Below are 25809 nucleotides of genomic sequence, written 5' to 3'. Positions count from 1 at the left end.
CTAAATAATCAGAGTATCTGGGAAGTTAAGAACAACAACAGATGGACTGTTGCTAATCCGGCGAACCAACGAGCTCACCACGGAGGGCGCGGAACACGCTGGGGACGCCGTGCCTCCGGGCCTGCCTCGGGTTAACGTCTCGCGGGTTTCTAGGCAACAGCAGATTAATTTCCCGAGTGTTTCTAGGCAACGGCGAATTTAAGAAGAAACAAATGGTGGTTTTTTCCCTCCCCTTTTCCCTTTTTCCCCCTTTTTTCTTCCCTCTTATGTCGTCACAAAAGAGCAGCTTGTCCGTGTCGCTGCCGTGAGATGCTGGACGCGGCCGGCGGGTCCGGGGGCTTCCGAGCAGCTGCCTCTCTGTCTGAGGAGACGTCTGCTCCTCTGGGGGACAAGTGTCTCGCGCACGGGGATGGGAGCGTTCGCGGGGGCTCAACGTGGGCAGGGACGAGGCCGAGCTAGGCTTTGAGGAACCGTAACCAGCAACAAACCCCGTCAGCCTTTCTATTTCTGCATGGGGTTCCTTTCGATTTTGATTTTTTGTTGTTAATCGTCACCTGAGGATACTTTTTCCATTGACTTTTAGAGAGAGTGGGAGGGAGGGAGGGGGAGAGAGACGTGGGTGTGTCCCTAAATGCGAGGATAAGATCTGCCGTCTGCCAGGCCCCCGAGCAGACACCTAAGTCAGGTGACAGACGATGCTCCGGGTTTGGGACCCTTTCTCTGTTTAGGGGAGGAGGGGGGCTGAGCCTGCTCCGTGGGCTCGGGGACCAGGCAGAGCCAACCAGAAAACGTGGTGCTGTGTGGAGTTGGCAAGAGCAGCTTCCTGAGCAGGTCGTTTCAGGAGACCCGAGCCCCGGCTGGTGTGGCTCAGTGGCTAGAGTGTTGGCCAGAGGGCCGAAGGGTCTCGGGTTCAATTCCCGGTCAAGGGCATGGACCTGGGTTGCAGGTTCCATCCCCTGACCGTCAGGGCGTGTGGCTCCTGTACACGCAACACGGGACGAAGGCAGAATACGGGTGGGTGGGAGCCTCGCAGCGGGGGCCGTACCTGAGGATGCTCTGCTCCAGGACCTGGATCTGGCGCTGGTCCTGCTGGTTCTGCCTCTTCATCTCTTCCTGCTCCTTCCCGCTGCTCACTCCATCCAGAAGCCATCTCTCCCGCAGGGCCTTTTTCTGATGTCGGGAAACAGAAAGATGTTTGCTTAGCCCAGTCCACAACCCCAGGATCTCCTGGTGCTCTCAAGTACAGGGTTTCAAGCATGAATGCATACGTGTGTGTGTGTATAAATTAAAAGCCTACTTACCCTGGGTTTTTTTTTTTTAAAATATGTTTTTATTGATTTTTTTTAGAGAGAGAAGGGAGAGGGAGAGAGAGAAACATTGATTGGTTGCCTCCTGTACGCCCCCTACTGGAGATCAAGCCCGCAACCCGAGCATGCACCCTGACTGGGAATTGACCCCCTGACCTCCTGGTTCATGGATCGATGCTCAACCACTGAGCCACGCCGGCCAGGCATCCATGGACATTGAAGATAAATTATTCTTTCTCGCTGCATCTGGCATTTCCGTGAGTGCACAGAACACCGTTTGGAAACCACCGGACTGAGTAACGACCTCCTCCCAGGTCCTCCCAGGTCATCGCGTTGGCGTTGGCCTCTCAGAGGTCAAGCAGGTGCATGTGGCCAACAGGCCCATGAGAGCAGTTTGCAGCCAGAGCGTCTATCCCGAGCTCTCTAACCTCTAATTATAGCTGCTGAGCTGTCTGTAGAAATGCTTTCTCACAGACACAGTGAATATTATTCCCAAAGGTCAAACTCATCTCCCAAGGTCAGAGATGCCAAGAGAATCTCAGGGTATCAGCAGTTTAAGAATTTACCTTGATTTTAATTTATTTTTGTTTGATGGATGGTGATGATAGCTGATGAATAGTAAAGGAGACAGGTGATACCTATCAAAGGACTTACAGCCCTTAGAGCCACCTGGAGGGAGAGTTTTGGTCACTGACACTCCTGTCACTGAAAGAGTCATTTGGCTGGGCTGGTCCGAGATGCTGAATTGTGGACAGAGAATGAGTCTCGTGACATGATTATGTTAAGTTGGGGCCGCATTCGTGGTTCTCAGTCTGGTTGGGAATGAGAGTAATTTTCATCTGAGCCTTATAAAACTTTGTCCTTCATCCACAAATTGTCATTTACCCCTTGCATCTAAGTGTAAAACCTGTAATTTGGATGTGCAATCAAAATGATATGGTTCAATATTACAGTAATCAAAACACAGCTATTTTGCTTTTATGTCACGATGTAGACTTAAGTATATGAGGTTAATGGACATAATAGGCTCTATTTCACAACAGTGACATTTGAAATCAAAGGCCAGATTAGCTAAATGAAAATATAAGTGACGTGTGAGTCACAGACATTTTGGTAGTTTATTTTGTTATTATTATTATTGTTTTTAATCTTCACTCAAGGATATTTTTTTCCATTGATTTCAGAGAGAGTGGAAGGGAGGGGGGGTGGAGAGAGAAACATCGACGTGAGAGAGACACATGGATTGGATGCCTCCTGCACCAGCCCTGGGGATCTAACCTGCAATCCAGGTGTGTGCCCTTGACCAGGAATTGAACCCACAACCTTCCGGTCGGTGCACAGGACGATGCTATACCCACTGGGCCACACAGGCTGGGCCCTTTTGGCAGTTTTTAAAGTATATATATATTTATTTATGTTTTCTAGTTACTTTGGGCAGTTTTTTTCCTCTAAAGAGGAAAGGTTCCCGAAGCCCTTCTACCTTCTACACACCAGCTCAGTAGACGTGAGGTATCCGCCATGAATTAAAGTTCTGGCAGGAAAGAAAAGTTTTCTAGGTTTGAATGTATTTCATGTTTCTCGGTGGCTTGGGACAGGGACCATGATGACCCACAGGGCACACATCTCAGACACCCCTGAGGGTCCGAATGCTACCAACGTCCCGGCACGTCGTCGGTGCGATGGCGGGATCTGGAGCTGAAGGGGCTTCGAGTGAGTCACTGCAACTCTACGAGATGCGTGAGCTCCTGCTACGGGAGGAGCACCTGGTGAATGTTTGGGGACAGGTGGGTGAGCAGGAACATGGAAGGGATGCTGGTAATCGCAGAGGCCGAGGCCGCTCTCTCGGCTTGGCGCATGCATTTCGGAAGCGATTTTTAAAATACTTGTCCCCTTTTTTGCAGTGTGTTCTGGCAGGGGGCCTTGTTGCTGTTTGGTACGGCCAACCCTTTCTGCAGAGCTGGGAGAACGTCCCCTTATTGAAACAGATGCCCTTTCCCCGGTGTCCCCTCGGCCTTGCAGGCAGTGTTCATTGTGGTATAAGTCTCGTTATGGGTTTAAGTGTCAGCTACCATTTTGAGGACACAGATAGGACTTTATATTTTTAGTGTCCTGCTTAGCACCTTGCACATATCAGGTGCTTAAGAAGTACTTATTGTCCTGGCTGGGGTGGCTCAGTGGGGAGAGCAGTGTCCCGTGCACTGAAAGTTTGCCGGTTGGATTCCTGGCACACGCCCGGGTTGTGGGTTCAGTCCTTGGTCGAGGTGCATGGGGGAGGCAACCAATCGATGCTTCTCTTTCGCTTCGATGTTTTTTTCTCTCTCTTCCTCTAAGAAATCAATAGAAACATAAAATGAGAGAAATATTTATTGACGGAAAGGCCCTGTGTGCACCTACGTAAGTTAGTGCTCTGGGGCCACTGCGAATGGGGAGAAAAGGCAGTTCCCCACCCCGCCCCGTTGGGTCAGTGCGCAGCTTGAGGCGGCGACAGCACCCTCAGCCCTGGGCCAGGGCGCCTGGTGCCACCGGGAGGGGCAGGGCCCCAGCAGCCCCCGCCAGGTGTCTCTGAGCAGCGCACACCTGGTCTCCACTGCTGCTCCGAAACGCTACGAATTGCTGGGTGCTAGAGAGTGGTCCCCTTACCGAGAAGCAGTAATTCGTTCACTGTGAGGCCAAATTGTGTGTAAATGTGTGTGTGAGAGAGAGAGGGGGAGGGAGGGAAGGCGGGACCGCAGCACTGATTCTGGAGTTAGAAATGGCCTGTCTCAAAAACTTGTAAATTTGACTTTTGACTTCAGTCGAGTTGCGCTGAAGCACCTTTGTAAAATTTGTTTCCATTTCATCGATTTTTTTTCCCCCCGGGCGTACACACGGCATTCTTGGCTGTGTCTACCCCTCAAGCAAACTCAGTGTGACATGGTAAGGATGGAGGGCCAGCCGGGCTTTGAAACGACCCGTCAGACGTCGGAAACATCTCAGTTCATGCGGGAGCAAAGAAAGGCACAGACAGACCCCGAGAGCGAGGGCCGCTGGAATCTCATGACATTCCTGCTCTGAGGCGGCTCCCCCGTCCAGCAGACAGATGGGCTTGGCCAAGCTCGGCCGCTTTGACCCGGGTCTGTGGGCCGCACGAGCGTGGGCAAGGTTTCACCGAGGGCTCACCACGTGGCTGATGGCAGCCCGGCCACCCTGGGCAGCTGCCTGCTGGGCCCTGTTCCCAGGGAGCTCCTGTCTGTCACCCAGGTCCTGGGACTAAGCCACGCAACAAGACGCTGATACTGGGTGTTCGTTAATGACAGGGCGACCACACCCATGGAAGATGTGAAGTCTGATTTTAAAACGGAGCTTTATTTCTGGTTATGATCTCATGTTCTGTCAAAACAAAATAAAACAAAAACCCTAACCCGCACCCAGGCAACACGGGACCTGCTGCGCCGAGCTTTCGAATCCAGCGTCCTCCCTAGACGGCGTCTGTCCTGAGTCCCCGGGGGAAACCGGGCCTTTCACTGATTTCAAAAGGGACTTCCTAGCGGGACCCGCCCCCTGGGAGGTTAGGCAAGACTGTGCTCTGCCTGGGCCGGACCGTCAGGCTGAATTCTCACGTCCATCCAAGGAAATGAAGAAATTCAGGAATAAAGTGTAACAAGTCATAATAATACCGTAATTCCTATTCCCCCTGTCTCTGCTCAAACGGATTCATCTCACAGGCAGGCATCGCTGGCCTGTCGGCCTCCCCTGTGGTTATCGGGGTGTCAGTGGGACTGCGCTGGGACATTTTCCTTCCTAAAGCGTATTTCCTGTTGACAGTCAAGCGCCATGAGGATATCTGAACACAGAGTCGTTGGAACGAAATTAAAGACATAAGTTACCTTCAAATGCTGGTGGGTTAGCTTCTCTTCTTCTATCTGCAGGCGCTTCTGGGAGATTTCTTCCTGTATTTTTCTTTTATCCTGAAAGGAAAAAGTTCCGGCGTCATCTTTTCAGTTTGCTTAAATCTGTTTCCTCGGGGTGTCGTTACCGAGCGGCTGGCCAGCGGGGCCTGTGGGCATCGGTGCGAGCTGCTTTGGAAACTCCCATCTCAAGGCGAAGGGGAGCCAAGCGAGCGAGTCGGAGCGCGTGACGCTTGGTAGCTTACGTGTTATCTGTGTTTTATGTGTTATCTGTGTTTTAAGTGTTTATGTGTTTTGCCCACGGAGAGCAATGCGCTGCTTTTCTAGAAAGAGCTCAGCAAGGCTCTCATGCCCAGCGCCTTTCCTTTCCCTCTCTTTTCTGTCTTCCCCGGGAGCCCAGCAAGACCGAGCTACGGAGCACGGGCTGAGAACAGCCACAGGGACACGAGTCGCAGCCCAGGGACTGTGGGGACAGTGAGGGGCCGGGCGGGGGCCGGAGGTCTCAGGGGCCACTTCGTGAGGTGCAGGGCTGTGTGGCCGCTGCTGAGCGCCTGCCATAGGCAGGATGGTACTGGGTGTGAACTGTAATTGACAACTTTTACAAAAATTGATAATCGCGGAAGGAAAAAAAAAAAAAAAAGATTGAGCTGCCGAGCGGTGCGACGGGGACCGGGACTTTAAGGGGGGAGTTTGGAACTGGGCACGAGGAACCTTGTGAGGAGAGAGCCGGGTCCCGGCGAGAGCAGGAGGAAAGCAGTCTGTGTCTGCGGGAGAACAGGACAGGCTCCCGCAGCGGGAAAGGCCGGGGCCTTTCCTCCCTGTGGAACTTGCTATGGGCGGATGGAGAGAAAGGGGCTGGGTCACGGCTGTCAACATGGAGGTTAAAGAAATTCATGGAGAGAGGCAGTGTCGTCCACCAAGTTTAAATTGCACCTCGAGAAACCCAGGAATATAGCGGGTAAGGCACATGGCCTGCACTTTTTGGAAAAAGTAGCACATATACTAAATAGCCTGGGTTCAGCCTCTGGCTCCGCCACATACAAGCTCTGTGTCCTTGGACAAAATCCTTAATCTCTCTGTGCCTCAGTTCACCTCATCTATACAATGTGGGTAAAAAAACCATCTCCCTCCTATGACAGGAGCATTAAATGAGCCGATAGGTGCGAAGGCTCCTCGGACAGGGATTGACACACAGGGCTCTGTAAGTGTCTGTTTAACAAAATTCACCAAATAAACACACAGCCTGTTAACCGCCCCGAAGGCAGCCACACAGTCCTGTCAGTGTGAAATGTTTTAGAGATTCCTGCTCTGGAATTGTTTGAGGCATTTTACAAGCTATGCAAAAGGGCCCTTGTTTCCTTATTTTCATTTATTATTGTTAATTTTTTTACCAGCTGTGACGTTAGTGTCCGTCTTATTGACAAGAGTTGGTTTTACCTCGGACACAGCCAATAGTACAGGGAAGGCCTGGGGGTGGAACGGATGCGGGGTGGAGGGGATCAATGGGGGCTGTAATACTTTCAATAATAAAGATACATTAAAAAAAAAAAAGTTGGTTTTAAAATCTGCTTTCAAAAGCGAGAGCTCCCAAAGTATAAAAGGGTGCTGCCGGCGAAGACACCTCCAAGAACCTGAAGCAGGCTCAGAGGGTGGTTTAGAAGGAAGGGCTCCAAAAATTCTTGGCAGCCTTGTTGAAACCAGGGCTCGGCTTCCTGGTGTGGCCCCTTTGAAGATAAGAGCTCTTCTTTGATGTATAAACTCAGGTATATTTGTTGGAGAAAATCAACACGTTGCTCTCCAACTTTGTGTCATGTCCGTCTTTGTGTGTAAGAAGAAAATATGACTTCACCAGTGTTGTTTTTTAAATTCCGTAAGCTGCTTTTTTGGAAAAACAATGGGTAGGCTGCTTCTTTTCCTTGGATAAAATCTCTGAAAACTCATGAGTCAGTTCTCCACTGTATCTCCAGGCTGTGATTGAGCAAGTACCAGCAATATTTTAAATTTGGCGTGCCAGACATTTTGGTAAGTTTCTATGGGCACCGTTTCACTCAATGGTTGTAATAACAAGATCTACTGTAATATTTCACTGTATAGTCATGGTTACAAAGAGCCATTGTAGTAGTTTTTCTTTCACAGGAGAGGAAAAGCAAGTTTAGGGGGTTAACTAACTAATCCAAGCTCTCACACTAATAAGTGGCAGCACCAGGATTTTTTTCTTTTTTGCCTAAATAGGAATTTTATTCTAAGTTAGGAGTTTAGACTTGGTATTTGTTTCTCCTTTAGAAATTAAGTGTAAGTGGTGGGTACTACATCAATACACAAAAACCTGTTTAATAAACTAAAGTACAATAACTGTTTTTACCTGTTTACATTGGACTTTTATTGATTAAATTTTTTTTCACGAGAACAAAAGCTCCCAAATTCCTTTTTTTTGGAGGCAAGGTAATGAGACCAAAACCCACCAAAAATTGGGACCCCCCCAAAGTAAACAATGGGCCAATATCTCTCAAGAATATTTAGGAAAAAAGAAAGCTAAATAAAATATTAGAAACAGAATGCAGAGTAATCAGAAGAAATATGGACTTTGTCCAAGTGTAGAGTTTTTTCAGTATCTCGAGGATGGTTCAGTATTAGGAACCATACAGGTATGATTAACACACTTCATCCCTTCAGCAAATCTAAAGGGAAAACTCATATTTTCATTTCCACAGATTCTCAAAAGGCATTTGAAAAAAATTCACCATCTGGTTTTTTTTGTTTTTGTTTTAATTTTAATATAACAGAAATGAAAGGAGAATTCCCTAACTTGATAAACTAGATTAATCTCAGCTCAAAAGTAAATAGTATGCCTAGTGTGGAAAGGGTATCTACTAACTCCACCGTTATTAGCATTTTAAATATTAAATTGAATTAAATTCCAGTAGTAGCCAATAAAGTTAGATGAAAAAAGAGAAAGGAGATTAGAGAAATAATTAGTGGAGTCCCATGTTAATTTATAGAAGCCAATTCATTTGACATATTAAAAAACTTCACAATTAGAGGGTATAAGGGAAGAAAGAACACTACTTATAATGGAAACGAAGAAACTAAAATACCTTGGAATGAACTTAACACGTCAACAGGAAACTATAAAACATCCCTAAGTGACACAATAAGTGAGAACTAGTCAAATGCGAACGTCATGGACTCGGAAGCCATCGTAGATGTCGGTAATGTCGGTTCCCCTTAAGTTGTTATTTTCCACGAACTGTTTACTCTCCATAAACGTTACGTGGCCCCAGAAACGTCACGAGGGTTATGCTGTGGGGCTGTCCTGTGGCCGGATGTTTAACAGCATCCCTGGCCTCTACGCATTGGGTGCTACCCCGAGAAGTGACGACCAGTAACGTCTCTAGTCGTCCCTTGGTGTCCACCACGAGCTCACCCTGGCTGAGCTCCCCGATACTCGCTAATCTCCGAAATCGGCTGACCAGCGAAATCCGATACTCGGTGGTGCGAGAGAGACAGATGTCTTCACTGGCCATGGAAACGGGTTTTAACTAATGAACATGTTGATTTACCAGCAGAAAGCCGGTTTGTCGGAGGGTCATTAGCCTCAAGCAGAATGACACCCACTGGGTGTCATATATTGCAGATAGGATGTGGGAAATTCTGGAGCCACTGGGAGAAAATACAGTGTAAGAAATCCATACCCAGTGGCGTTGGACCCTTCAATCTGATGCTGTTACCACCTTAAGGGATAAGTTAGATATCTACGGAGAGTCGTTCTAGCCTGAAAAATGTCCTAAGAAGAAAATAGGATACTGGGGATCATTCCTTCAATAAGGAATTGGCAAAAAATGAAATTAAAAACATCGATCCGTGAGTGGAGAGTGGCAGGATGTCGTTCCGCATACCCACCGGCTGCCCACCGCCCTGCGTCCCGAGACCATTAGCCTCTCTCCGACCTGGGGGACCTGCTGTTCTCACGAAGGCCTTTCGTGTCCGCGCCACTCCGCTCTCGGCCTCTCGGGTCCTGGTGGCGCCTGCTGCCCACTCTTGGGTTTGACGATACCGGGCTTTTCCTTCCTGCCCACCCCCATCCCAGCCGTGGGGCCGCCCAACAGCTGCCTCCTGCGTGGGCTCCCGAGGGGAACTTTCACAAGAAGAGATTGATGACGGCCCCTTGAACCAACCCCCAAACCTAAGCGCTATCTACAGTCAGTTCCCGCGTCTTCCCTGCTTTGCTTTTGAACTTGGATGTTTTCCACGACAATGGACAACGTGCCTCACTCCACCCAACGTTACCAGTAGGAATCCCACTCTCCCTCGCGTTACCAGTAGGAATCCCACTCTACCCCCGTGTTACCAGTAGGAATCCCACTCCATCCAACGTTACCAGCAGGAATCCCGCTCTACCCCCGCGTTACCAGCGGGAATCCCGCTCTACCCCCGCGTTACCAGCAGGAATCCCACTCTACCCCCGCGTTACCAGCAGGAATCCCGCTCTACCCCCGCGTTACCAGCAGGAATCCCGCTCTACCCCCGCGTTACCAGCGGGAATCCCGCTCTACCCCCGCGTTACCAGCAGGAATCCCACTCTACCCCCGCGTTACCAGTGGGAATCCCACTCTACCCCCGCGTTACCAGCGGGAATCCCGCTCTACCCCCGCGTTACCAGCAGGAATCCCGCTCTACCCCCGCGTTACCAGCGGGAATCCCACTCTACCCCCGCGTTACCAGCGGGAATCCCGCTCTACCCCCCGCGTTACCAGCGGGAATCCCACTCTACCCCCGCGTTACCAGCGGGAATCCCGCTCTACCCCCGCGTTACCAGCAGGAATCCCACTCTACCCCCGCGTTACCAGCAGGAATCCCACTCTACCCCCGCGTTACCAGCGGGAATCCCGCTCTACCCCCGCGTTACCAGCGGGAATCCCACTCTACCCCCGCGTTACCAGCGGGAATCCCGCTCTACCCCCGCGTTACCAGCGGGAATCCCGCTCTACCCCCGCGTTACCAGCGGGAATCCCGCTCTACCCCCGCGTTACCAGCGGGAATCCCGCTCTACCCCCGCGTTACCAGCGGGAATCCCGCTCTACCTCCGCGTTACCAGCGGGAATCCCGCTCTACCCCCGCGTTACCAGCGGGAATCCCGCTCTACCCCCGCGTTACCAGCGGGAATCCCGCTCTACCCCCGCGTTACCAGCGGGAATGGAAGGCGAGGAGCGGCCTTGGCCTTCAGAGAGAACACCGTCTCCCTGTGGATGGGTGAACACGGGAAATCACGTGAGAGGCCACGTTAAACCCACGCTGTCGGTGCTGAAACATAAAACCCCGAGTGAACGTCACCACTTCCCCACGGGCGGCGCCGCGAAGCGCGGCAGGAGCGGGGGCGCAGAGGGTGAATCCTCACAACTGGAGGGAAGCCCGTGGCTGCCCCTGAGAAGAGCATTCCAGCCTGCCATGCCCGTTTTCTCGATAATGAAACGAGGTGCCCGCCTGCCAATCGTCTGTACTTTTTTACAGAACCTGGCAGAAACGGTGGTATTTTCTCCCTTTCAACGTCAAGTACAGAAGTCAAGGCCTCCCAGGCCCCCCTGCCCAGCGCCCAGAGCCCAGCGCCCCGGGCCAGCAGCAGCGCGAAGCGGGGGGGTCCCCCTGGCCTCAGAGAGCCGCGCGCCCCGCGAGCTCCAGGTGCGCGCAGGGCCCGCGCGCGCAGCAGGTGGCCGGGCGCCAGGGCCCCACGCTCCGCCCTTGCGCCCCACGCGCCGTCCTTGCGCCCCACGCTCCGCCCTTGCGCCCCACGCGCCGCCCTTGCGCCCCACGCTCCGCCCTTGCGCCCCACGCGCCGTCCTTGCGCCCCACGCTCCGCCCTTGCGCCCCACGCGCCGCCCTTGCGCCCCACGCGCCGCCCTTGCGCCCCACTCGCCGTCCTTGCGCCCCACGCGCCGCCCTTGCGCCCCGCCGCCAACGGCCAGCCGAGCCCTACTCGTCTGGAATCTCCAAGCGGCAGGACCATCTGGGAGAGAACCGCCCCTGGACGCCCCCGCCGCCCTGCGATCATGGGCAGCTACCTGAGCGGCCACCTGGGCAGGTCCCTCGGCCCCGGCCCCGCCCCGCCGCGGCGCCCCGCCCGGGGGCACCGGCTGCCGCAGCCCAGGCTCGCCCCTCGCCCGCGGGGCCGGGAGCGCGGCTCGGTCTCCTGCGCCCACCCGAAGCGCTGCGTCGGGACCCAGCCCCTGCCCGGCACCGCGCCCGGCCCGGGCTACGCCAGGTTCTGCAGCCAGAAGATGCCCGAAGCTTGGAGGCGCCTTCCCAGCCGGCCACTGCCCCCGAGCCCCCCGGGGCTGGGTAGTTCCTGCCCTTGGGGGAGGGTGATGAATGCCCGCCATCCCCGACGCACGCAGAGCCGGGTGACCATCACCATCGCTCCACCTGCGCGCAGTGGGCACCTTTACTCGTGTCCGCGCCCCCAAGAGCGCCCCGACCCCTGTGCCAAGGAGACGGTGCTGGAGGCCCTCCGCCGATGCAAGAAAGGACAAGCGAAGTTCGACGGGCCGCTCTGGTTTGAGACCCGGGACACCGAGAGGAGCAGGCAGAGCCCCGGGCCTGGGCCGTCTGCCTTCGAGCCCATCCTGAGAAACGGAGCCAGCCTTCCCCTCGTGCCCAGGCCCGGGCCTCTGCTCTGGGTGCTTCAGTGCAGAGAAGAGGACCCTGCCGCCACCCTGGGGGCGCCTTCCCTGTGCTCTGCCCACCCCCCGGCCAGGACACCGCCAGCCCCGGCCACACTGTCACAGCCTCAGCCAGAGAACTTGGGGCCTGACGTCACCACTGTGCCCTGTTAGAAAAGGCCCTGCGGCCACCACCTACTGAGACTGAAACCCATAATCTTGTACCCTGGTGAGCGCTGCTCTTCCCCTGCATGAGTCAGGGACACCACCAGGTCACCTCCCACCCCCTGGCTGCCAGGTCACCTCTGGCCACCCAGCTGGCAGGCCTGCCGGGCCCCCTCTCCTTAGCTGGCAGCACCCACATGCTGAATCATTGCTACATCAAAGGTGTCTGTCCCCCCCCCCCCCCCAGCCTCCTGCCTTTTCTCAGGAGCACACTCATCAGGAAGGCATCTTCCTCCCCTGTGCCCAGTCTGTACACTTAAAAGTTTGTTCTTACTTTAAATAATGATTATAGGCGTCGTAATTATCATGGAGATAGATGGTCATAGTCTTTCTTTCAGAGATTCGTATATTAAGATATCTTACACACCACAGTGTCTCCGCCTTGGCACTGTTAATATTTGGGGACAGACAGTTCTTGGTGGTCTGCTGGGTGCTGTCCTCTGCAGCTTTTGCAGGGTTTGAGCAGAATCCCCGGTCTCTGAGTTCTAGGTGCCACATTAGCGCGGCTCCTCACAGCTTCCCTCGTGGCCCTCTCCGCTGGGGAACGCCCGCCGGCAGCAGGAGGGGCCTCTCCTCGGAGGGGGGCACCGTTCAGCTCCCTGCGTGCTGGTGGCAGCCATACTCCACTCTCCGTGGACGGCCCGCAGAGAAGAGCACCTAGTGTGTGCACCAGTGGCTGCTGGCCCCAGCCAAGCCTCCCCAGCCCTGCGACAATGGGCTTGGGCTGGTTTCATCTCGGGGCTGGGAGTACGGTAACAAAGGTCGTGGCTGGAGGCAGGGCAGGGCGTCTCTGGTGTTTTGGCAACACGGGGCTTGCAGGAGGGTTGCTAAGGAATCCAGTGTTTTGTCGCTCAGCGGTAATGCCATGCCCGCTCCTATCACCCAGGTAGCTAGGAAGGTAATTTTATAAGGTTGTAGGTGTGATTCTACTCTAAGAAAGGAGCTCCTTTTCCTCACGAGATATTCATCAACAGCAAGGCATTATCCTTCTGCCAGGTTTCATAGGAATATGAGCATTATTGAAAATAATGTGGCGAAATATACTCTAAGTCAACTTTGAGTTGTATGCCTGGCTCTACTGCTAGTTATGCCAAAAGTTACCACGTCAGCTAATTCCTTCCCCAGTCATCATGAGACACGTAGATGTGAAATGCCAGCTGCCTCCCCAAATTCCCCCGCAAGCTTGAGCATCTCTGTAGGCACCTGGCACATCTGATGGTCATCAGTGTCAACCATTATGAACAACTTGTATTTCTGTTTACTTCTAAGTCAACTAACAAAGGTTTTTCATTCAAAGAACAATTGCCTAGATTTTGAGTTGTCTGACTTAAGACTATTTTAGCAGTCAACACCCTCAAATTCCTGTTCTGGAAAAGGCCACCTCTTAATTATTCTGAACATTTATTTACCTTGTACAACTATAAAGCTATTGTGACCATCAGTGAATCAATGATATTACTCAATCCCATGCTTGATCAAAGTAAGCATGATACTCAGAAATGTACCTTAGAGATGTTATTGATATTGATGGAGCCAATATTATAAAATGCCTAAAGCTGTTGAGAAGGCGGAGCCGGTCCTGAGTTATTTAATTATTAGTTTATCCAATATTTAGGTACAAATGCTATGTTCGAGGTGACGTTAGGAGTTGTGCAATGTTTGAAAATTACTTAGAAGTAGATGCTTCCGCCGAGGAGCTTACACCCTCACGAAGAAAGCAAGTCATTTGTACAAGTAGCTATAGCCTAAGAAACGAAGGGATCCGTGTCATTACTGAGGCACACGCAGGCGCTGGGAGGCCTGAGGGGTAGCCTCTGGCGGCCCTGCTCAGGAGAGGCTTTGCGGGAGCCTCAGCGCGGTGGGTTGGGCAGTCCCTGCGGAGCTGGGGATAGGGGAGAAAGGGGGTTCACGTCAAGGGCTCAATGTGGGCAAAGGCCTGGAAGAAAAGTGGGGCATTATTTGGGGCAGCAAGTCTGAAATCCAGGTTGCCATTCTGAGGCTAGGTCCTCAATAGAGACGGTCGAGTGGCAGGGCAAGGGGTTTGGAATTTATGTACGGACGCTGGGAGAAACGAAGGGTGTCAGAGGGAGAGGAGCGATAGGGTGAAGACCACGTTTTAAGAAGTTAGTGTCCCTCACTGTGCCGTAGGTATTGCAGGAGGGAGGGGGACCTGGGGGATCGTCAGTTAGGCTACAGCTCAGGCGTAGGCCTTGAACGCTTGAACAAGAGGCAGCAGAGGGTGTGGAGGTCAGAGGTGCAAGGAGTTAAATTGGCAGGACCTGGCGACTGATGACAAATGGATGCAGGAGAGGAAGTCCAACGGGCGTAGGAGAGCGGACTCACTAATCAAGCAGGACGTTCGGGAAGGAAGAAAGCTTGGGAGGGAGCTGGTGGGTCCACACCAGGCGTGAGGTGTCTTTGGGACAGTGAGGTGGCGTGTCTTTGGGGCAGGCAGTTGGAATGTTGGGCGGACAGAGACGAGAAGAGGGGTCAGAGCTCGAGATAAAGACGCGGGAGTTTAGGAAGGGAGAGCTGAGGCCAGGAGACTGTCCGAGCGTGGCAGGGGACGTTTTTATGAAAAGAAAGGGAGAGTTAAAGATGTATCCTTCACGAAGCTCCTTCGTGAGGGAGGGAACCCACAGGGACTCTTGTGTTGGGACCAATCAGCTATTATCAACTATTATTTCCAATAGCACTTGGTGAATTGAGCCGAATCAATTAGTCGAATGGTTTCAAACTCATTCTGCTAGAAGCCGACTCTCACAACTTTATAGCTGGCTTGACTGACACTTTTTATTGTTTAAGGTGCCGAAAGAGCCATACTAGAAGCTCTTACTTGCATTTAAATACTACCAACCTTGCAGCTCCCTGGAGCTGTGAACATGATGGAATAACCTTGAATGGCAGGGACGTGCTAACACTACATTCCCAGGAAAGGATCTGGGCGGACTTAGAGGTTTACTAGATCTCGATGAACACAGATCTTAAAAATTATTGGGGGGAAAATCTTGAAAACTTGAACATTTCAAGAGGGAAGGCATATGGTGAAGCACGGGCCCTTTATTTACACGTGGAAATGGTTTCACAATTGCAAATGATCTCAGATAAGAAGGAAAGAGCACAGCTACTAACAAGACCAAACCGAATCGTCTCCTGTCACTGGGAGTGTCCCGATGAGCTCACTGAAGCCGGAGGGAAGAGACGGAGGTGCGACCTAATTGAACAAGTTAAATGAGGTAACCGTCGGGGGAGATGGGAAAACACCGCGGGCACATGGACGTGCGTGTCAGTAAACATGTAAGGTGAAGTTTTGTCCGGAGAAAAAGATAAAGGCATTAATTAGACCCCTGTTGGGATACGCGGAGCAATGTTAATGCAACAGATGAATGAACTTTTCCACTCCTATTTTCTTCCGTATTGTTAATTAAGGAGCATAATCTTGATCCTGGAGAGGGTTGAACAAATGTTGTTCTGGGGAAATCGAGGCCCAAGAGGAAACAGAGAACCCAAAACAGAGCTGCTCAGACTCGGAGGGGCTTCATTTGAGGGAGGAGGACAATTTATAGACTTATTTACTACTTTATTAAAATATCCTCAGCCCTAGCTGGTGTGGCTCAGCGGTTAGAGCGTGATCCCGTGAACTGAAAGGTCCCGGGTTTGATTCCAGCCAAAGGCATGTACCTGGGTTGCAGGCTCGATCCCCGGCCCTGGTTGGGGCATGTGCTGGAGGCAACTAGTCTATGTCTCTCTCTTACATCGATGTTTCTCTCTCTCTCCACCCCTCCCTCCCACACTCTAAAAAGCAATGGAAAAAATATCCTCTGGTGAGGGTAAAAAAATAAAGTTCTAGGTAAAGTTAAATATTCTTATTTGATTTTAAGAGAAGCTCTGCCCTTTGAGGCTGGGATCAGGAGTTTTCGCACGGAGCCAAGCGTCCCCCGCTCAGATGCTGGTTAAACTTTGGTTAAACTTGGGCGCCCAGCTGGCTGGTTTCTCTGAGAGTTTCCCCAGCAGCGGCTCTCCCTCTGGACGGTCCTGGGGCCCCATCATCGGCCCCGGGCTCCTCGGAGCAGCACTATCACCCCGCGGCACACGGGAAAACCTGCCCTGTTATCAAAGAGCCGTTTCCTTAATGAGCTCACAGTCAGGCTCCCCATCACGTGGTCTCCTTTGGGGTGGGCTGTTGTGCTTGGCAGAGGTGCCCAGGGCCTGTGTGTTTGAAGAAACTTTTCCTTCCCTGGGAGGAGCGTGTCATCCCAGGACAGTGCCGTGGAAAACTGTGCGGAGGCCTCATTGTTCAAACATCCTGGCCCAGGCCTTCTCCACGCAGGACGTTCCCACATCTCCACCGGCCACCTTTGTGTGAATGTCTTCCGATGCTCGTGACAGATTGGGAGTTCGCCCTGTAACTGTCTTGACCCTGGGCAGAGGTGCCGGATGCATTCTTTGAGCAGCTATTGCTTTAACAAGTCCTTCCAGCCCCGCCGGAGGGTCTCGGTGGCTGAGTGTCGACCCAGGAACCAAGAGGCCTCTCGTTCGATTCCTGGTCAGGGCACATGCCCGGGTTCCAGGCTCGATCCCCAGTAAGGGGCGTGCAGGACGCAGCCGATTGATGTTTCTATCTCTCCCTCTCCCTTCCTCTCTCTCTAAATTAGTAAAAACATATTAAAAAAAGTTCTGACAACCGTACAATGGTCCAAATGCACTCTGTGCCTCCGTTTAGTCAGCAGTCAGCCAGGCTTGCTCTCGTTCCCACTCTCTGGTTGGCACAGGCAGGACGACCAGGGGAAGGTGTGTGTGGCCGGCCTGGGAGACGGAAGCAGGGCCAGCTTCTGGGGCGGGTGACCTGTGACGTCCCACAAGGCTCCCCGCTCCGAGGGGCCCAGCGTTTCGTTTAATGCTCTGCGGCTGCTATCTTGAAACCCTGAATGCTTTTTGAGCCACGGTCCCCACACTTTCCCTGTGTCCTGGCCACAGGGGATGCAGCAGGTCCTGCTGGGAGGTCGTGAACCGTCTTAACTGCTAGAAGATCCCCCCAGAGAGTGACCAAAAGGAAATGAGCCGAGCTGGAGGGCCCAGTGACAGGGCCACTCGTGCTAAAGAAACATCTCGAACCTGCTGTGCCGAGGTTACTGTTTTAACACTGCGCTTGGCATCGGGCAGATTTCTGTTTCATGTAACAACTTCGCGCCTCCGAGAGTCCTGTGTTTACAAGTCTAGGACGGATTCCTTGGGAGTGGGAAGCGGCAGGGAGTGGCCCCGGGAAATGTGATAGCTCCTCATTACCGGGCGTCACCAGCAGCCCTGGCCGCGGGGCTGGCTCTGGGAGCTCAGGTTCCGCTGTCAGAACTTTCTGGGGCCCCTTTCCCGGTGGACCCGGCGCTGGGCGGGCGCTCGCTCCCGTGATGATCACGATTGTCTGCGTTTTGACCGACAATCGTGGTCTCTCTGAGGCCCCTCCCGGCGGCTCTACCGCGAATAACAACCCAGCCCCGGCTCCATTAATTCCTCTGCACGTTTACACGCAGAAGGCCTCGGACGGAGCCGGTGCTCAGCAGCCGTGCAGTGAATAGGGAGCGAGAGAACGGCTCCCTTGATACCTCACATCTTCCCAGCTCCAGGGAAGCCTTGATGAGAATGAAACCTGGGCCATGTTCCGGCCCCTCTCCCCAGCTGGCCTCTCCTCTGCAAACTCATTCACGAGCTCAGTTCTTCTGGCCGGCCCCCCCACCGGCACCTGTTTTGGGAGGCCAGCTTGGGGTCCCGGGGTTTTCCTGTTCGCGCCTTCCCATATCACTCAGTAACAGTATTTTCTAACACCCGGGTCGGAGTGGAGATAAGACTGTGTGTTCCTTGAGCAGGAAGATGTTAAGAGCTTGCAGGATATGACTAATGCTTACGGGATCTTTTATTTCTGAGGGGAATTCACCTGGGGCCCTTTCCCTGGTTTTTTGGGTTTTTTTAGCTTCATCCGAGGATATGTTTATTGACTTTAGAGAGAGAGGAAGGGGGAGAGAGAGAAAGAGAAATACAGCTGTGAGGGAGAAACATCTATCCGTTGCCGCCCCCCCCCCCCCCCCCCGCACGCCCGGACGTGGGATCGCCAGCAGCCTAGGTATGTGCCCCGACTGGGACTCGAACCTGCAACCTTTTGGTGTATGGGGACGACCCTTCGACCGACGGAGCCGCCCGGCCAGGGCTCCCTGTTCTTTAGTGGGGCCACCTGTGCTTGCAGAGAGGAACCCCTGTGAGTCTTCACCTCTCTGCTCCTGAGAGCACTGGGGACCTGGGTGCCCGCAGTCCCGGTTCCGTTCACGTCCAAGTCAATTTCAGTTACTAGTCTCCCTCGGTAGCTCTCCTTCTGTATAAAAATCAGCCACTTGTTAAACTACGTACTGACTTGAGCCTCAAGAGACTTTTAAATCGGAGGACTTGCTGCTTAATCAGTTTGAAGCAGCTCTAGCTGAAAGCTGAGCTCCGAGGCTGAGAGGTCCCCTGGCCACGGCCGCAGGAAGGGCGGGCGCGGGGAGAAAGTAGCAAAAGGGGGATGTGCGCGCCCGCAGCCGGCAAAACAGAAGCCGCACCGCCTTCGCTTTCTGTGAGAATCTGAGACTGGATTTCCAGAGACGGGCAACGGATGGCACCCTCACGGCCACTGGGTTTTCGGGCCGAGAGCCCCGGTGCCACATTCCACCTACTTGCTGTGTTTAATCTTTGTTGTTCTAAGAGGAACGTGAAGACTGCTCCGTGGTTCTGCCCAGTGACGGGCATGTGCGTTGGTTGCTGGGGTTCCCTGCAGTGGGAATAATGACTTTGGGTTCCCAAAACCAGGTGGGATACCCTCAGGGGTGGAGACTGTTTCCTTTCGCGGCCAGGAATGGGAGGAAGACATTTCAATGTAAACATCAAATAGATTTTAAACTGTAAAAAGATTTTCCCCTCTTTGTAACAAAGTGACATCTAGGAGTTGCTGTGCTTGGAAACATCCAGCAAGTGTCTTATGATTTTGTTCTTGAAGCATGTACCTAAAAATGGTTCTGGTGTGTCGGGAAACAGGAGGGAAAGAGTTAAAGTGAGAAGAGGGTCCCTGGGTCAGAGGTTTTGAAGAGTTGAAGTACTTCCCAAAGGGAAGCAATCCTTGCAGACTCCCTGGATACTGTGTGTGTGCATGTGCATTTGTGTGTGTGCAAGCACACGGGTATATGTGCATGTGTGTGCATGTGCGCGTGTGTGCATGCGCATACGTGTGTGTGCATGTGTGTGCGTGTGTGTGTGTGTGCGTGCACGCGTTTTTCCAGGGGCAGGGGCACAGCCGCGGTGGCTTCCTGGGTGAGGCGGGTGCAGAAAGCTGGCTTTCCCAGGGTGTGGGGAGGGAGGCGAGTGCCTGTGTTGTTTCCATGGATACAGCACTGCTCCAGTTTTCCCCTAGGTGGTGACAAATGTGCCTGCGCTTGGCCTGGTGACTGGACTCGGCTAGTGGAAATTGATTGCCGTAAACTTGCCTCAGTTTTTTCCCTGCGACCTTTATGCAAACCTATTCCTTCCCAGACAGCCCTCCTTACCGCCTTACTTTGGAGACTTGCTTAATCCTTTCTAATGGGGTGTGCTGAGGCTAACGGAATAGCCCAAAAAGTCCTGTTTTTTTTAATCGTCCCCCAAAGCGCATGCCAGTATGTTGAGGGGTCTACCTACTCTCTTGTCTGCTTGGGAGGCACAGGGAGTCTTGCCCCACCTGCGTCCGGCACCTCGATGAAAAGTCCCCCCCGCAAGACCCGTCCGCAGTCCCCCGTCTAGAACCAGCGCCGGTCAGTGAGAGCCACAGGGCGCGATGGAGGGAGCCGGGGCGCGGCGAGGAGACTGCGGAGCGAGGGGCTGCCGGTGTGTTTCGTAGGATCGGCTGTTTCATCTAGTTAATCAGGAGACAGACGCTCGGGGAAGCGGAGCCTGTGCCCTCGCAGCTCACGCGGTCTCACCAAGCACCCTGTAGACAGCAGCTGCGGTGCCAGAGGCCCCGGCCAAAACCAACACAGCGGCCGGTTCCTGTCCCTCGTGGGGGGCAGCCGGGCCGGAGGCCGGGGTTGACAATGAAGAAAGAACAAACCAAAACAAGCAACCGTCCACACCGAAGTTTTCCGAAGAAAGGGAATTGCACTAATTAGAAGTTAGACATTTCACCAGCGTCATCTTATGGAAAAGTGCCAGCCTCACCCAACGGCTCCTTACCATTGGCTGAGAAAATGTTTCAACTTACTGGGTCCTCTCTGGGTGGACCTGAGACACTGTATCCATTTAATAAAACCCCCAGCTGGGTTTAGCGTTATTATTGTTATTATTTATGCCGGGAGAATTTGAAGAGCAAAGAAAAATACCTCCCCCCAGCCCCGGATTTAGCATCAGTTTTTAGGAAGCACCCATTTCTTCTCAACAGTGGCAGAAAATGCTGAGACCCTGGGTGCCAGTTTCCAAAGTTTCTTCTCTTTATAAAAACATATCTCCTAAGTGGTAGCTAATGATAAATGGTGCTGCAGAATCCCCGGTTACTGCCAAACAGGATTTAATGAAATTAAATTTAAAAAAGCCGGATTATTTAAGGAAAGTAATTCATTTCTTGCTTCGACTCCTTCCCAGAACAAACATAAAAAAACGCATTATTTTCCTTCCCGGTATTAAGGAAATATTTTCCAAATCCACTGCCCCGCCCGCCCCGCATTCCTCGGCCGGGGGCTTATCCAGTGTGTGACTCGCTGGAAGCCGATATCTGAGACCTAATCTGATACGTGCTTCTGCCCAGTTTTCTCCTGTTTAACGCTCAGCTTACGAACAACATTCATTTTCAGTTTGCCAGGCTTTCTGGAACATACCACCACGCCACAGAGAAAAAGTTTCCAGTTGTTTGTTTCATTTCTCCTCTCCTCCTCTGTGAGAGATTTTAACTTTTTCTGTACTAATTTAAACAGCCTCCAAGCTGGGGACCTGCCTTTTGGTCTCATGCCTGTCACATGTAAACTTCAGGAAAAACTGTGTTTCTAAGCGAATAGAAGAGCAACGAAACTGCCTCAAAAGCTTCCTGCGTTTTACAGAAATCAAGCCCATTTACCCCGCTCTCGGGTTCAGAAGCCCGGGGCTGAGCGGGGTCACGGGGGTTAAGAGAGCGGCGGGGCGCGTCCGTGAGGATGACAGCTCTGGTTTTCCACGCGCGGGCCCGGCTCCCGGGCAGGGCCGGCTCGCAGCGTCCGCCCCGGGGAGCAGCCGCCCGGGAGCCGCGAGCGCGCAGACTTACTGTGATGGCCTGGAGCCTCTCCTTCAGCAGCTCCGTTTCTTCCATCCTAGAAGCCAGGGACCGGGCACGGGCCGACGGTGCGGGAGTCCCCAGCGACCATAGATCAGCAGCCTCCCCGGGGAGAGGGGCAGGGGCGACGGGGGAGCAGGAGAGATCCGCCCGGGGCGCCGGTGGGGAGGAGCAGCGCAGGCCGGCCGGCCGGGGGGCAGATGCACGTCCGGATCAGGCCAGACAGACACATGTAATGAGGGTGTGCTGGGCAGGCGGTGCGGCTGCTGGCTCCAGCTGACTGACAAGTCTGAGCGGCAGCTCCCAAGCCCTTTCCTCCAGGAGCTGCCAGCCCTTTGTTGTAACGTGCAGACAGCCAGGCGCATTTCTGATTAACTGTTCCTTCCCCACGCCGGCCGGCGTTTCCCGGGACTGGCACCGGGAGCCCACGCCCGGGCTTTCATCAGCCCCGGCTCCGGCCACCCCCAGCCGCCCCTGCGGTGGGATCTGCCTGTGTTTGTATAAAGTGGGGTCACCTGCCCTCTCCTCCAGGCCGTGTGAAAACAGGGCCTCCCCTTGCCCCGGCAAGGCCCTGCTGCCTGCCTTCCTCTGATTGGCTATAGAGAGTCATATAAGATCCGGGGGTGCTGACCCGGGGCAGGCCTGCCGTCCCCCCTCCCCTCCCCTCCCCTCCCCTCCCCTCCCCTCCCGCCCCCCTCCGGCTCAGCAGTCTGTTTGGGACTTTGGGATCTCTAGGTCACGGAGAAGCCGCAGGTGTTAGCGGGGCTCCGCGGAGTTCCTGGGCCCCCGGCCGCGTTGGGTGCAGTGCCAGCCGCAAGTACCACCCCGTGACTTCTCGGCCTGGATCTCGGTGGAATGCAGGTCCTTCTTGGACCTGGTTCAGAAATGACACTTGGCTTTCAGGAAGGTGCCCGCGTTGACCTCGCCGGTTGTGCAAGAAGGGGAGAGGCTTCGGGGGCCCGGAGAGACGTTCCGTGGCTCACGCGGTCCGGCCCTGGCCGTGCCTTTGCCCTTTAGCCAAGAGGAGCCAGGCCCAGTGACACGCTGAGCTCCGAGCCGAGGCTGGGAGCCTGACCGTGGGCTGCGGTTTCTCTCCCCGGCCGCGTCTTCGATTCAGTTTTGAAGCGGTGAATCCTTACCACCGTCGCCCTCATCGCTATGTGTTTGGACCCTATCAGACGCCTTTATTTTCTTTTAAAAAAAATATGTTTTTATTGATTTTTGAGAGAGGAAGGGAGAGGGAGAGAGAGAGAAACCTCAATGATGAGAGAGAGTCATTGATCGGCTGCCTCCCACACGCCCCCGACCGGGGATCGAGCCCGAAACCCAGGCATGTGCCCCGACCAGGAATCGAATCGCGACCTCCTGGTTCATAGGTGGACGCTCAACCACTGAGCCACGCCGGCCGGGCTGTCAGACACCTTCCTATCAACATTCAGCCGAAGAGCTTAAAGGCCGACCTTAGCATTGAACACGCAGTTTAATTTCCTCTGCAGCGTCCCTGTCAGTGATACTAATAGCTGATATTTGTTCAGTACTCTCCACAGGCAATGCTTTATGTCCTGTTTATCTTGCAAGGTGCTGGGAGACAGATGCTATTGGTCCTGTTTTACAAATGAGGAAACAGGCTCAGAGAGGCAATTTTGCACAGCTAATAAGTAGCAAGGCTGGGATTGGAACCCGGATGGTCTGGCTCCGTAACAGCCACCCCTCAGGCCCCCCCAGGGCAACAGGGAAGGTGAGGACAGGCTGAAGGCTCGACCGGGCTTTGGGAGAAACAGCTGGACCCCCAGCCTCCTGCTCCATGGGGTTCTCAGAACCTTGGCCAGAACCCTGTGGGAATCCCCTCTGGATAAAGTCAGTGGCCCTTGTGAGAAAAGGTTTCTGCAGGTTGTCATCGGGAGCCCCAGCCTTAGAGCCTAAGGCGAAACCCACCAGTGGCCAGTCTGAAATCGTAACTGAGGGTGGACTGTCCTTGCTCCCACATCCTCAGAAGATGCTTAGGGAGACCAGAGAACAGGGGACTTGGTGAGGTGTGGGCCAGCTTCGATTACTATTGGATGGATATTCAAGCTTAAAAAAAAAAAATCAAACTTTCAAAGCTTTTGATTTTGTTTATCTGCAGATTCTGGCTGCAATTAAAGACAGGAGGGCAGTGGCGATAAACATCTCAGACAGAACTGTGTATCTGCTGCCCAGAGCAGATGGGCCTCCATCCAGTTATCAGTCTGGATCTTTTCCTAAGAACAACTTACCTCTCAGATCTCCTTTCTGCTGGGAAGACTCAAAGGGTTTCTAGAGAAGGGGAATATCAGGAATTGGGGAGGGAGCAGAGTTGGGACCACCGATGGGTGGCGTCATGTGTTCATCCATTTATTTAGTTGATAATAGTGATTGTTGCTGTTATTTAAAGCAGATGTTATACATTTATTCTGCATGTATTTACTGAGCACCTATGATGCGTCAGGCAGTCTGCCACGTGTTCGGGATACGCGGATAAATAACATTTCTTATATATTTAGTAGACAATAGAAGATAAATATCATAAGCAAGCAAAATATAGGAGGTGAGAAGCTGAGTACGTCTGAGTCCTCTAAGAAAGCAATGCCAGGACGGGGTAAATGTGTTGGATTTATTAGCAGAATGACCGTCTGAGAGAAAGGGAGGAGGCAGGAAGACTCTGGAGCTGGGGAAGCCAGGGGGGTGGTCAGGCCCTGGGGCAAGTCTGACCGGGTGAAGGAAGGAGAGAGGGAGGCTGAGCCTCGAGGAAACAGCCGGCTAAGGGAGGTGGCCGACGCCACGGAGTCTTGGCGCCCATGTCAGCCGCCAGAGAGTCCAGTGTGTCCCAGGAACGAGCCTGCGTTAGGGTGCTGGCCATTTCTCGGTCACTGGCGCAGAGCAGCCCCGGAGAGGAAGGGTCTCGGTGCACATACAGGGATGAAGCTCACAGCTGACAGCTGGGACCCTTGGCCAGTTATGCTCCTGGAGCTGGATGCCTGAGAGGCACATTCTCAGGACAGCCCTGGTGATAACTGCTATGGAAAGAAAACAGAGCAAGGACTACAAACGGGCGACAAGTTGCATTGTAGAACTGGGCCATCCGGTGGCCTCAAGGAGAAGGGAGCATTTGAATAACAAAGCCTGGAAGGGCCCGTGGGCGTTGGCCACGAGGATACCAATGGAAGGAGCATATCAGGAAACACCTGCGCAAAGGCCCTGAGGTGGACTATATCTGGCGTGTGTTAGGAGCAAGGACAGGGTTGATTAGACCAGGAGGAACAAAGGGAATGTCAACAGGTGATGCGGTGGGAAATGTAACAGGTTTCAGCTCAGGCAGGGGCTTGTAGGCTGTCGTAAGGACTTTGGCTTTTCCTCGGTGTCGGGTAAGAGGGCAGCGAGGTGTTTGGAGCAGAGAGGTGGCACGACTTAGCATGCTTTGCAAGGATGGGGCAGGGCGCCCGGGTGGGAGGCTGTGGCCGTAACCCAGTTGAGAGATGACGTCAGCTTGAGCCAAGGTGGTAGCAGGGGGGCACCATGGGTGTATTTTAAAGTAAAATCAACAGGATTTCCTGAGGTTAGATACGGGGCTTGAGAAAAGAGGATTCACGGTAACGCTAAGACTCTTGGGCTGAGCAGATGGAAGCTGCCATCAGTTGAGGGAGGAAAGTGGGTGCCGTTCCACGTGGTTTTGTTTGTATTCCAGGTGCTCGCAACAGTCCCGGTGCCCAGTGGACACTCAGTGAATAGTTGTTGAATGATGATGGTTTTTACCTATTTGCTTTTCCAGTGTTGTGCCAGGTGCTTTGTAGACCTACTTCGCCAACATCAACGCTCGGAAAGAGTAAATAACCTACGGAGGGGCTTCAGATCCAGTGAGCAGGGAACCAGGATTAAACCTAGGACTTTCTGGTCCCCATACACCACCTGGCCCCTATTTTTGCCTAGTTGTAGGGAGACACCACAGCACAAGGTTCAACGACACCCATCACGACCTGCCATGAATGGTACCTGATGCGCGAACACAAGCGTGATCATTCTGATGACTTGTGGGGTGGGTTAATAGGTTTTTTTGCCCTTTTTTCCCCCTTGGGAATTTGTTTAAAGTCTGTAACTTTTCTGTGAGTGAGGCATTTCGGGGGTACACCATTAGCCCCCCGCCCCCCTAAAGAATTCCTCCAGCAGACAGCACATGTGCGTGTTAATCACGCTGCTTTCTCTGAACACCACACAGCTTTTTTGCAGTTTCAGTTTCCTAGAATTCCGACAACTGCTGCATTTACTGAAAAGAATATTTAGCGGAACCGATGGGGCCTTTTGGAGATAAAGGAGTCAGCTATTTCCTGGACACAGCTTCAGGTATCCAATAGCTTATAGAAATAGCCACAGATAAAAAAAAACCCCCAAAAAACCTATTAACAAACCAAACACACATAGCAAAGTAACCCCCC

The 25809-nt window shown here is 53.1% G+C and overlaps 1 protein-coding gene across 1 annotated transcript in view; it reads right to left on the bottom strand.

Moving 5' to 3' along the window:
- PALMD (palmdelphin) overlaps nucleotides 1-21666 on the bottom strand; it is a 34090-nt gene extending 12424 nt beyond the window's left edge. The window contains exons 1-3 of the mRNA XM_087828272.1: nucleotides 21353-21666; nucleotides 5174-5254; nucleotides 1046-1170 (exon numbers count right to left, since the gene is read on the bottom strand). Coding sequence (XP_087684398.1) covers nucleotides 1046-1170; nucleotides 5174-5254; nucleotides 21353-21397 — 251 coding nt within the window. The 5' untranslated portion in view covers nucleotides 21398-21666. The remainder of the gene's footprint in view (nucleotides 1-1045; nucleotides 1171-5173; nucleotides 5255-21352) is intronic.
- Between the last annotated feature and the right edge of the window lie 4143 nt (nucleotides 21667-25809).

The sequence above is a fragment of the Miniopterus natalensis genome, chromosome 19, assembly GCF_054644295.1.
Source record: "Miniopterus natalensis isolate mMinNat1 chromosome 19, mMinNat1.hap1, whole genome shotgun sequence".
Taxonomy (NCBI): Eukaryota; Metazoa; Chordata; class Mammalia; order Chiroptera; family Miniopteridae; genus Miniopterus; species Miniopterus natalensis.
This window is presented reverse-complemented; position numbering and strand designations above follow the sequence as displayed.